This window comes from Nannospalax galili, unplaced genomic scaffold (assembly GCF_000622305.1).
Source record: "Nannospalax galili isolate Female #2095 unplaced genomic scaffold, S.galili_v1.0 scaffold180, whole genome shotgun sequence".
Taxonomy (NCBI): domain Eukaryota; kingdom Metazoa; phylum Chordata; class Mammalia; order Rodentia; family Spalacidae; genus Nannospalax; species Nannospalax galili.
The window spans coordinates 2,536,616-2,549,504 of record NW_008348199.1 but is presented as its reverse complement, the minus strand read 5'-3'; the positions used below and the strand labels follow the sequence as shown (position 1 = coordinate 2,549,504).

The 12,889-nt window shown below is 51.1% G+C and overlaps 1 protein-coding gene across 4 annotated transcripts in view; it reads left to right on the top strand.

The window, feature by feature from the left end:
- Positions 1–12,889, top strand: part of Mpped1 (metallophosphoesterase domain containing 1) — an 80,558-nt gene that overhangs the window by 436 nt on the left and 67,233 nt on the right. For 3 of the 4 annotated variants that reach the window (XM_008844729.3, XR_003851382.1, XM_029569179.1), the window contains one exon: positions 11,713–12,020. In XM_008844729.3, the coding sequence (XP_008842951.1) occupies positions 11,797–12,020 (224 nt within the window). In that variant the 5' untranslated portion in view covers positions 11,713–11,796. Of the gene's footprint in view, positions 1–3,969; positions 4,532–11,712; positions 12,021–12,889 lie in introns of those variants that run through there. The other variant, XM_008844728.1, reaches the window with a different exon arrangement.

Sequence of the window (12,889 nt, the reverse complement as noted above, 5' to 3'; positions counted from 1 at the left end):
GGGGTCCGCACCCGGGCTGCCCGCGGCGCTGCGCACTGCGCCCGCAAACTTACTTTGGCCGCCTCTGCCCCGAGCGCGCGGTCCAGGTCCTGCGCCCCCGCCGCCCGTCTGCGGGGGCCGGTGCGGCCGGGAGAGGGCTCGGCCCTGGGCCGCGGGACTCCGGCTGGGGCCGGGCGGTCAGCGAAACTTTTGCCGGCCGCTGCTGGCTGCCAGTGCAGTAGCTGGGGAAAGGAGAGGGCTGGTGGGGTGCAAGTGGTGATGACAGCGGTGACAATAGCAACCCCGGTCCTGGAGAGCCTACTGTGCGCACAGCCAGCCCCTGCCGGTACTTGGAGGAAGGGAACCGAGGAGGAAGAGGGATGCTGGTCAAGGGGTCACTTTTGCTGGCCATTGGTGGAAACTTAAGTAACAACATCTCTCCCTCCCTTCCTCCCTCCCTCCCTCCCTCCCCCCTCTCCCCTTCCTCCCTTCTTTACTGCCTCTGTCCCTCCCTCCCTTCCTTCTTTCCTTCTTCCCTTCTTCCCCCCTCCCTCTCTCCCTCCCCTCACCCACTGCTACCTGCCATGTCCCCCGCAGGGGAATTCAGGGACTAACCAGACAGGCCCCAGCCCTCCCCAGCAGTATTGCATCCGTACTGAAAGCCTCTTGTGCATTCTGGGACACGCTATGGGAGAGCGAATTCAGGCTCAGCCTCCCTGGGCTGGGGGAAGGACAGAGAATAGTTGTGTCTAAGAGCCTGGAAGGCCAGTCTTAGGGGTTGGGGACCCACCATCCTCCATCCCCTCCCAGCTGTCGGGGCTCAGACTGGGTCTTGCCTTGAGGTCAGGAGGCCCCACTCTGAAATTGGACTGCATCCCTGTCCAGGTGACCTCGGCATCCTTCAGAAGTACAGTTCATACCCCCAGTTACTTGAATGACTGGCAGAACAGCTTGTTAACAATAATGAAATTTTACTTGGGAAACAAAAGTGATGCTCAGTTGTATGGTTGCACAACTTGCCCTGATGCAGGGTGGTGGGATCTACCACACTGGAGAGGAGGGGCTGGCAGTGGGGTTGCCCTGGCATTGACCATGTTAATACTGACTGAGTGGCCTTGGCCAGAGGAAAATTAAACCCACTTCATGAGTACTTGGCACATGGCTAAAAACGCCCTGGGGGAGGCTGGACAGGCCGCTGGGTGCCTGCTCCATTCCAGCTGGGAAGCCTGGGAGGCCATCTGGGGAAGGGGCCCAGGCAGGGAGAACACGGGGCTTTGGAGCTGGTGGTGACAGGGAGGCGTCTGAGCCAGGCAAAGTCTACCAGGGACGGCAGTGTGGGAGCCATGCATAATAAAGGTTTGCACACCGCCCGGCTCCCTGCAAATTGGCTTTCCAAGTGGCAGCCCCTCAACACTTGTAAAACCCTTTTTTTTTTTTTGCTTAAGATGGATTTTGGTGAAATGGTTGTAACCCTTCTGGTTCCTGGAGAGTTGGAACCTCGGTAATTGGCTGATGGCTGGTCAAAAGGCGATACGCTCCAAGCCCACAGGTTTAATCGTGGTTCTGCTTTGGGGCTGTTACACTGATTTAATCCTCAACCCAAAGAATTTGGGAAGACCTGGATTAGATTCCTTCATGTTGATGCGGGTAGGCTGAGTGTCACCCACAAAGATGAAGAAAACCCAGATAGAACCGTTGTGTGATGTACTTAGAACGGCTCACACCCACCTCTGAATGATGCCCTGAATGTAGAGACCACCAGAACAGGGTTAGATTTAGGTGAAAGATGGGGCCCAGGAGCACATGGATCTATGGGGCCCATGCCACGCCCCCCTCAGGCTCCTCTGAGGCTGAGGCCTAGAGACAGGTTCTAAGGCCTGCTTTGTAAAAATTCCCAGGCCTGTTAAATCTTATTCGTCCAAAGTGAGTTAAGGTCATTTATTCCCCCTTGAACCTGCTGCCTTCCCACCTAGTCTGTGGCCACTCCTCACCCCACCCCCACCCCCACCGCACACAGGACACAACTCTCTTACTGTCTGAAAAACTAAGAACGATGACAGGATTGTACCAAAGGAGCGAGTTTGGAGGAGGAAAGATCAGCATTCTGGGTGCAGGTTCTAGACTTCTGAAAAGGAAACCGTTACCACAGTGCAGCAGCTCTTCGGCTCTCCACATGCCTTCACCTTTCCCGTTTCAGGCCTTTCAGTGATCATGAATAGCGGGGCAGAAGGAATGAATTGGCCAGGCGAAGACTTTAACAAGTAAATATGACACACAGAAAAACATGCAATTAGTGGAGGTTAGTGAGTCCCTTTCAAGTCCCTAGAGCCGCAGTTAAGGGTGGAGTTTCTGCCTTATCCCTGAATTGTCTGTCAAAATCTTTAAAGTGACAATGTGACATGTCTCTCCCATCACCCCTCCCTCACCAGGAACAAAAATGGGTCTTTGCATGTGGCCCCTTCTATGTTCTCCTTGACATCTTTCTGTTCAACCTTTGTCTGCACCCCTGAGGTGAAGGAGCCCAGGCCCCCCTCCACCGGCTCCCTCTGAGGTCGAGGCCTAGAGACAGATTCTCTGCCGTGTCCATGCACAGAGTAAAGTTGCTGGCCCCTCAGGTGTGAGGCAGGGTCTTCTTTCTGCCCTGAACCTCTAGGGCCAGATGCCCCTGACACTCACGATAAAGGCAGGCAAAGGTGACGCTTCCTGAAGCAAGGGCCATTTATTGTGGGTTGTGTCAGGCGTGGTGAAGGTGACCTGGTAACCTGGTTCCTGGTGTGTGGCTGTTCTCATGTCAAGACATCTCCTTCTAGCTTTGAACCCAGACTGCCTCTGTTGTTCAGTTTGAGTCTGAAAGAGGTAGCTGAGAGGCAAGAAGCCCAATAGACCTCAGAGAAAGAGAAAAAGAGGTGACCCCAAACCAAACCTCATTGGAGGTGATTTGGGGTGGAAGGCTTAAGTATATCTGGATTGGTTTGGCTCACCGAGGCTTTCCCCGGTGACATGAACGATGTACTTTGTTTTGACACCCCCCCCCATGAGACAAAGCTTAGTTATGCTTGATTTCCATTTTAAATACTTATGAGGCAATCCGAATTTCATTTGAAAACTTAGCAACTTGAGGTTATGTGGATTCATGTATAACTCAGTCATACAGTGACTTGAGGTGTTACTGGGCCTTTCTGTGAATTCCTCTTCCACAAACTTGGCTAAGATGATGTCAGAACCCGGTCATTCATACTAAATAGAAGCAACTTCTGTTAAAAAAAAAAATCTCCCTTCTAGTGGATTATGAACTCCTGTCCAGTTCAGAGCCAGACCAGGGTGGCTGTCTCTCCCCATCACCTGGACCTAAATCTGCCTGATTTTTTAGTCAGTGTTGCTTGATTTGCAGTTTTCAGACCCATCCCCTCCTTCCACATGAAACATAGGAAGAGACTTTTGATATCGCCTGTTCGTCCCTTTGAGGAGAAAACTGATTTTCATTTCTAACCGGCTCATCGCCCCCTTCTCCGTTTCTGTCTCTTGTGTTTTCTGTGTGGTGCTGCAGCTGGTGAGGATGCATTGCGCCGGCTACCTGTGAAGCACAAGCCCTTCCCACACACTGCCAGTCCCCCCCTCCCCTGCCCCTTTGTAACGAAATGCTTTTTGATGAGACGTCTGTGGAAAGGCCAGTGAGCCCTCTCTCCACCCATGTCCACTCGGGTTCTCTGCACAGTGGGGGTGGGGAGCAAAGCGCCGAGTTCGGCTTTCCTAAGTTTGTGTTCAGGCACATTAGTTCATTGATCACACTTTACAAGTTTAATTGCAAATTCCCAAATGACGAGGGGGAGGGAGGGAGGGACAGAGAGAGAGAGAGAGAGAGAGAGAGAGAGAGAGACTGACTGAGACTGAAGAACTGAACCGAGCTGGTCCTCAAAACAGCCAAACCCCACTCAAGACTCTAGCGTGGACTTCTCACAGTGCTGCTTGGTTCTGTCTGGTAGATTTCCACAAGAGCCTCCAAGCCACGCTTACTTTCTTTGAGAATCAGATTTGAATGTGGAGCCACCCTCCGCTCTAGTCACATAGGTCCCCAACTCTTTCAAGTGCTGAGTGTGAGCTGGCACACCTGTGGTGTCGAGACACTGTGCTGACTCTTACACACACAACTCCCGTTTCCTTTTGTGTGTGGGTATGTCTCTGCGTGTCAGAACTGGATCTGAGCAGCTTTGCACTGACTGCATCCACGCAGATGCGTGGACCTCCCAGAGCTTTATTTTCAAAACTAACAGCATTTTGCAGAAGGGGAAACAAATCAATCCTCTTGCTATTATTTATGTGATATCGGGTCTGCTGGATGGATATAGGAATCACCAAGAATTGTAATCGTTTGTGGAGTGCAGCACTGGTTTCCCTGAGCTGTGTGGGCTGTGGCCCCTCTCGGGTCCCGTTCTCTGCAGTGGGAACAGAGACTAGTCAGGGTTTGGAGATGAGCTTGGTGAACCGACTGTATCAGTATCTCCAACGAAAGGGATAAGTGAGCATCTATTTATGGCAGACAGGACATGATCCAGTAAGTAGCACTCTTTATCATTCTGAAATAAATAATTGGAAAATGAAACATCACCGACTGGGGGAGGGGGCAGCTGAGGAATTCAAAAGCACGATTTAAAATCTTGCTGTCATACGTTCAACATGGGCCCAGCTGAAAGGGTTTTAAGTGGTGAATGCTTTAAAGTCACTTGTGGTCGATTCTTTTTCGAAGCTCAGTGTCTTGTTTTCACTGCGTCTGTGGATCTTTGCCTCCTCTCCATTCATCAGCTTGTTCTGCCTGGCGGAAGGTGCCAGTTGCCGGCTAAGCTTTCCTTTCATGGAGACCCACAGTGGATGCAGAGGGAGGCCAGATCCAAGCCCCTTTATTTTAGGATATTGTGGGACGGAGCCTGACACCCTCCTGAGGCTCCTGTTTCCTTTCCTTTTCTTTGAGCTCCTCTGTTTTTATTTTATTTCATTTTTTGTCCTTTCTGATATGTTTCTGGAATAGTCAATTGCCTATTTTTTATTCACAGACAAAATTAGAAAAAAAATACAACTGAAAAGTGATCTTTGAGCTTGTATGGAAAGAGTAGCTTGCAAAAAAAATCCTTCCTTAAACCTCCATGCCTAGGTACTTAAAAAAAATCTTTATTATATTTTAAATTGTGTGTGTGTGTGTGTGTGTGTGTGTGTGTGTGTGTATACATATGCAGGCCACACATGGAGGTCGGAGGACAGAACAACCTGCCTGTGGGTCCTGGGACTTGAACTCATGTCATCAAGGCTTGGCAGCAAGCTCCTTTATCCACTGAGCCATCTCTTCAACTTCGTAGATACTTGTCTGGTCAGTGTAATCTCTGTTTTTGCCTGTCCAGACCACACAGGGAGTGCTAGCGTGGGTTTTGTTTTGTTGTTTGTTTTCTTTTTCCCCAGAGCCCGTTGTCTGACTTTGCTTTGGGTCAGCCACAGAGGTGATGGGCTGGTGACTTAGAGAGGCTGGGGTGCTCAGCAGCCCTGTTCCCAGTCAAGGCTTGCTGAGGGCAATCAAGGGAAGATATGCTTGGCATCCTGGTAAATACTGAAGCCAGGAGGGCTCTGGCGTCTTCTCAGATTTAACCCGTTGTCCCTGTGGGGTCATGGATGGTTCCCTGAGGTCTAGACTCACAACACCGCAATGCTGCCCTCACTGTAGTACTTGTTAAGGATTTACTGGTGACAGGAAGAGACAGACACTTTGGTGGCTTTTGGAGGTGGTTGTCTTAATGGTCTTGCTTTGATTTTGCTCAGACCTTTACAATCTGAACATTTCTGAGCGTCTGAGCAGAGGTAGATGACTGTGGCATGGGAACAGCAGACCAGAATCTGTACTATCCAGGGACCATGGTGGTGGAGGCAGACACCAGAGCACAAATGTAGCACCAGGAAGTGCCTGCCCTACAGTCCCTCCATTTTGCTCCAGATTTGGCTGTGAGGTGACCTCTGTTGGTGATGTACCACTGAGCACGCTGAAGCTCTTCCCAGTCCCCCTCCCTGATCTTTGGCGTGTGTAGATCAGGCCAGCCTCACAGGTGGGTGGTGGCTTCTCCTGGGCCACAGACCCCTCCACTCTGCCTCCTTGTGAGGGCATCTGTTGATTTGGTTTGCTGCTCTTACTGGCCCCAGAGCCTTTTATCAAGTACTGGGCACTGACTCAGGGCCTTCTCTGCTAGACAGGTGCTCTATCGCTCAGCCACATCGCCAGCTGCAACCACTTGGATCCCAAAGCTAGGGTGGCCAGGAGGAGAAGCAGAAGGTATTCGGGGCTGGTTGCACTGAATGTGCCCAGCTACCTGGCCTAAGAAGTAGAGCTGCTGTGACTTGCTTAGAGGAGAGGAGGGCTCAGGGGTGGGGTAGGGCTGGGACTCCACACAGAGGGGGAGGGGTTCATGACAACTTGAAAATCTCTGCTGAATTCCCAGAAGTTTCCTGTAGAACCCTGGGCTTCATTGAAACAATCTTACCCGAATGGAAGAGACATTTATCAAGCACCCACTGTATGCTGGAGCCTCGGTGGTGTGAGGGACGTTGAGCATCTGCACATTTTTAATGGAAAACTCAGATCTAGAGAAGTTAAAGTTGCTTTTAAACTTGGGCTATCAGATGTGAAGGCCTGTGCAGTTCTATCCATACATCCATCTACACATCTACCTGTGATCCATGCACCCATGCATTCATATATGCATGCTTCCTCCCATCTATCCATGTATCTATGCATCTATCTACCTGCGCATTCATTGACACATTGACTTATGATCCACCCACCCACCCACCTACCCACCCATCCATCCATCCATCCTTCCATCAATGCATCTATCCACACATCCACCTATAATCCATGCATTTATGTTTCCATGCATCCAGGTATGATGCATCCATACATATATCCATTCATCTGTCCATCTGTCCATCCATCCATCTATCCCTCCATACATCAACCTATGCATCTTTCCACCTGTCCATCTATCCATCCACCCACCCACACATTCATACACACATCTGCATCCATCCATCCCTCTGTTCATCTGCCTGTCCATCCATGCATCTGTCTATCCAGCCACCATCCACTCATCCGTCCATTCATCATTTTATTATTTAGCTCCTCATTTAGCTTAGATACAGAACCAGGACCAGTATTAGGAACTCTGATCAGTGAGGTCGGGGAGCAGTGGGTGGGAGGCTCTGGTGCAGCCTAGGGAATCCCAGGAAAATGTCTCCAAGACTCTGAGCCAGGAAACAGGTGGGCAGCCTCGGGTTGGGATGGGTGTGAGCAGCTGCACCCTCGGCAGCTCTGTGCAGGACTGCTGGTTGCTATGGCTGTGGTGGGCCTGGAGTAGGGGTAAGCTGGGCTGGAGTATCCCGAGTTGCTGACCTTCCCTGAGGGCAGCAGGTGACAGAGGCCAAAGCCAGACAAAGCTGGGGCTGCAGTTGGAATTGGACGTCAGCTTCCCACATGGTGGGTGTCTAAGGGCTGCCTGTGTCTTGGTGTCCTAATCAATACTCTGGCTCTCCTTTGCGAGGAAACCAGAGATAGACTTAAGCAAGCTCCCCCAAAATGGAGAGCGTTTGTCAGCCAGCACTGCGCCATGTGGGCCTGGAACGTCCAGCTCGACTCACTGGGCCTCTGTGGAGGAAGACACAAGGTATCTTCCACCTTATCCATAGTTCCAAAAGGAGACCAAAGGGGACGTGGGAACTGGTTAGCTGACTTGCCCAACATCCTACAGCATAGCAGCTCCTGAGGCTGAATTCAAAGTCTGCCTCTGGTGACTTCTCCATCACAGAGTTGCACTAGTGGATGGCAACAGGAGCAGGAGGATCATCCCTGAGCTCAGCCTTTGCACTTACTGTTCCTCCTGCCGAGGCTCCTTCCCCATGCTTTCCTGTGGCTGTCTCCACTCATGACTCCTGTTAGGCGACATCTCCTTTGCAGGCAGGCTTTTCCTGATCACCTAATATAAAGTGCCCTTATTGCACCCTGCCCCATCACTGAGTTCTGTCTTCCTCCTTTTCTGTTAATTTATGCATTCTACTTCCCCATTCCTTGGGGACGGACAGGGGCTTTTTTGCATTTTCAGTACTTTTCTGTGACTCAGAGAACAGGGATAGCAAGTGGGACCCAGGAAATTATTTGTTGAACAAGGGAGTGTGTTTGTACATCCATCTATCCATCTGTCCATCCGTCTTCTGTGCATGCATGCATGCGTCCGTCCACCCATCCTGTTGGGCTTCATGCTCTTCTCTGCAGCTCATCTTGCCCCAGAGTTCTCCCACCAGCCCCATCAAGTCTTTTGACTGGATCAGGGAGCCAGGACTCAGGCTAGTCAATCTCCCCACTACAGTTCCCAGCACATGCTCACGGTATTGGGTTTGGGGACCAGGTGTGAGTGCTTCCCAGCTGAAAGCCATTTTCTGGGAGACACTTCTCCCCCTCAGTGTACTGCGGCACTGAATGCTGGTGTACTGGCGGCTGCAGCAGCTCCATAAACACAAGACGGATGCTCTGGAGGAAGCTCTGGGTTCTGGGCTTCCTTGGTTTCTTCAGGCAGGGCCTGCAGTGAGCCGCCTTTGTGTGAAGTGCAGCATGACACTGCAGAGCTAGTGCCTCTGGGACTCCCCTGCCTGCTTCTTCCCCCCGAGTCTCCTGGTTCCAGGCAGCTTTCCCATTGAGGTGTCTCTGCCCACACTTGCTTCCCTGGAGGCTGTGTGTGTGTGTGTGTGTGTGTGTGTGTGTGTGTGTGTGTGTTCCTGGATGCCCTTATACCAGGTTAGGACCAATGCGATCAGTGCCCTGATAGGCTGATGGGCTGGGGCAGGCAAAGGAAGAGGATCATGGCTCCTCAGATTTGAGTTGAACTCTTCAGATACCTATTCTTGGCTAGGCCTGTGCTGGATGCAAGGGAAGGAGTCTGGTCAGACATTGTCCATCCATGCAAGCATCCATTCGTACATGCATCCAGCATCCTTTTCTCCTCATCATCCATTCTTTTCTTTCCCCTGCCCATCTATCCAACCATCTATCCATCCACCCATCCATCCATCCATCCATCCATCCATCTGTCTGTCCACACACCCACTCACCCATCCATCCATCCACCCACACATCCATCCATCCATCATCCATCCATCCATCCATCCATCCATCTAGCCATCCATCCATCCACACACCCATCCATCCATCCACACTCCCATCCATCAATCCATCCATCATCCATCCATCCATCCATTCATCCATCCACCCATCCATCTACACATCCATCCATCCATCCATCCACACACCCATCCATCCATCCATCCATCCATCCATCCACACACCCATCCATCCATCCATCCACATACCCATCCATCCATCCATCCATCCATCCATCCATCCACACACCCATCCATCCATCCACACACCCATCCATCCAACCATCCATCCATCCATTCAACATATGTGAAGCATTTGTGATGGATCCAGGGGTGAGGCTAAATGGGATAAGAGTAACAGGCTACATGTATTGAGCACTTACTGTTTGCCAAGCCCTATTATGATTGGTTTGTACATGTCACTTTCCTGACCCTTCATGACTCTGTAAGGATGGAACCATTGTTCTCTGCGTTTTGTGAATGATCAGACAGCCTCTGGGAGCATAAGCCCGTAGCTCATGGTTACAGAGCTGGTGGCATACAGGGTTGAGTAAGGGAGACTCAGGCCTTGCTGTCAGCAGACATCCCAGCTTCTCACAGGACCCTGGAACAAGGGTTCCTGACCAAGGTCTTGTCTGCTGAGAGATGAAGGGTGAGTAGTTGTCACCCTCTGGAGATAAGGACATGACCCAGGAGGTGGGCTGGGGCCAGGCAGGCTGGGCCTGTGTCTCAGCTCTGCCTCTTACTGTGTGGCTCTGGGCCAGACTCCATTTCCCCCTCCCCTCTCCTCCTCATCCCCGTCCTCCCCTGTCTTCCTTTCTCTCCCCCCCTTCTCCTTTCCTTTAGGTCTCTTATAGCCCAGGCCCCAAACTCACTATGTAGCCAAGGATGACCTTAATCTTCTGCCCCTGCCTCTACTTCTCAAGTGCTAATTGCTTGGACCGCATGCCACCATGCCTAGCTCTTCTCTTTTTTCCTTTCTGAGGTCTGGAACTTTGAGCTATCCTCCTGCCTCAGCCTCCTGAGATTACAAGTATGTATCTCTTCCTGGCAGAACTGTCTCTTCCCTTCCTTATTTTGGGAGGAGGAGGTTATTGCTATTTTATTTTACCTTGTAAGGACATGATTGAAGGGTTTTTTTTGTTTCTTTTTTTTTAAGAATTAATAACCCATTTCTCCTTTGCATGTAATTAAAATGTTCTCCAGTCTCTAATTTTTGTCATTTTCCTAATCTAATCTGTTTTCGGAGTGTATCGGTTCCTCTTCCCAGTACAAAGCAAGGGGGATTTTTCTTCCTTAAATATGATTGGGATCTGACTGTCCAGGAATCATTTAAATTTGTTATTTTCTCCTTGGTTAAATACAGCATAAACAGAATCATTAGAAAATCTTAATGAGCGAAAAATAAAAATAAGGATGAAAAAAACCGAAAACCAAATAAACAAACTTCAGGTCGTTGCCTGCTCCCTCACACAGTTAAAAAATAATTATGAATAACGGCGAGGAAAACCCACAGTGTAGATCCAAGCATCAGCCAGCGGTAGTTTGGTGTATTTCAAATAGGGTGCCGCCTCTGGCCGGGTCTGTATCTCTAGGCCACACTGAGCTGGGGTGGAATCTGCCAGCAGGGCCTGTATCTCCAGGCTCCGTGTTAGCTTGGTTGGAATCCACCAAAGGGGTGTTTTACTACAGTAAATTCACATGCAAACTTCACTTTTACAGTGAAATAGTTAAATATAATAATAATGATGATGATGATGATGATGATGATGGTGATGATGATGGAAAGCTACAGCACTTGGACTGTGTGATTTAAGTGGGTTTGTGGATTGACAGGGAACTGGGGGATTCTGGGACCCTGACAGGACAGTGCGAGGCCAGAAGAGGGGTTTTGACAAGCAGATCCTTCCTGCCTTTTCTGACCTTGCCCCAGGCCCACCACCCTGCCTCAGCTGAGGAGGTGCGTGGCCACTGGCTCTGGGAAAATCCCCTCCCTGGATACTTTTGAGAGACATTTCGAGGCCAGATTGATGTTGAAGGAATTTCTGCCCCGTGTTGCCCTCACCTGCTTAGGCTTGCTGGGGTGTGGGTGTGTTTGGGGATGATGTAGGGAGGAGGTGAAGCTGGAGAGGGAATCCTTCCTGCCCCCCAAATCTGAAAAATGAAAACTTAACTTCCCTGTTTACAAAATACCAGCCATTGTGTCATCCTCAGCCCAGTCACCCTGTAGGCTCTGAGGATTTTGTCTGTCTGTCGGAGGAGGAGAAGAAAATGTCTGAAGTATTTAAACATGTTGGACCATGCATGCGTTCGTCCACGGCATCGCAGATTTTTTCCCTTTGTGGCCCCCTCCCTTCTTCCTCTTATTTTTACCAAAGTATATTCATCAAACTGCTGAGTTGGAAAGATTTGTAATGAGTTTTTGAGCTGTACGACTGTGTTTTTCCCCCTCTCTTTCCCCACCCTTTCCCTCTTTCTAAATCTTCATCTGACATTAAATAAAGCAAATCCCAAACAGATTAACTGTCGCATGGTTCTGCTCTGTCTCCTCAGTCTGTTTGCAGGTCTGGCAGGGGACCCGGCGGCGGCGGCGGCAGCGGTGCTGGTGGGAGATGCCTGGGAGGCCCTCGGAGGCCCATGTGGCACTCTAGGTGGGATGCTGGCGTCCTGAAGGCCGAGGCCCTGGCCCTGCTCCCCTGCGGCCTGGGCATGGCGTTTTCTCAGTCACACGTAATGGCCGCCCGGCGACACCAGCATGGCCGACTCATCATCGAGGTGGACGAGTACAGCTCCAACCCCACCCAGGCCTTCACCTTCTACAACATCAACCAGGGCCGCTTCCAGCCACCCCATGTGCAGATGTAAGTGTGGAGTCCCCGGGGACCGGGTGGACGCGGGGACTTGGGTGCCTCCTGATGTTGGGTGCCTCTGTGAACATACACAATGGGGGCTTGTGGACACTGTACTGCAGAACCACCTAGACTGGAGTTGGGGGTGGGAACCCCAAGAGGCTGCAGACTGTTCGCCCTGGGGACCAAAGCTGGCCCTTTGCCCTGCTTTATTGGGCTTGGAGCATGTTTCACGGATGTTTAAAAATGAGGTGCTTGCCCTGAGGAATTCATACTTCACTGATGGACCGAAGTTCTGCAGCTTTGGGCGAGGGTTGTCTGGGGTCTTTGTCCCAGCTTCCCTTGGGGGTGTGGCTCATGACCCCTGGTCTTACTCCAGCAGGGAAGCTGAGTTCCGGAGAAGGGGAGGGTCAGAGAAGGGGAGGGTCTTGCTGCAGGTCTTGTGGTCCGTGAGGATCCCAGCCATCCAGTTGTCTCCTCTCCAGAATCTCTTGCTCCTTATGTGTTCTACTAAAGAGGTCTGGGGGTTTGGCGACGCTGCCTCTTAGTTTCCGGTGCCTGCCTGGGCCGGGTTGCCAGCAGGGAAGCTGAGTTCCGGAGAAGGGGAGGGTCAGAGAAGGGGAGGGTCTTGCTGCAGGTCTTGTGGTCCGTGAGGATCCCAGCCATCCAGTTGTCTCCTCTCCAGAATCTCTTGCTCCTTATGTGTTCTACTAAAGAGGTCTGGGGGTTTGGCGACGCTGCCTCTTAGTTTCCGGTGCCTGCCTGGGCCGGGTTGGGGTCACTGTTGATCCGTAGCAGAGAGGAGAGACTGATGACTCCCTACTGACAGTGCAGTAGCTGTGATCTGCGTGACCCAGTGTTATGAAGCTTCTAGAAGAACC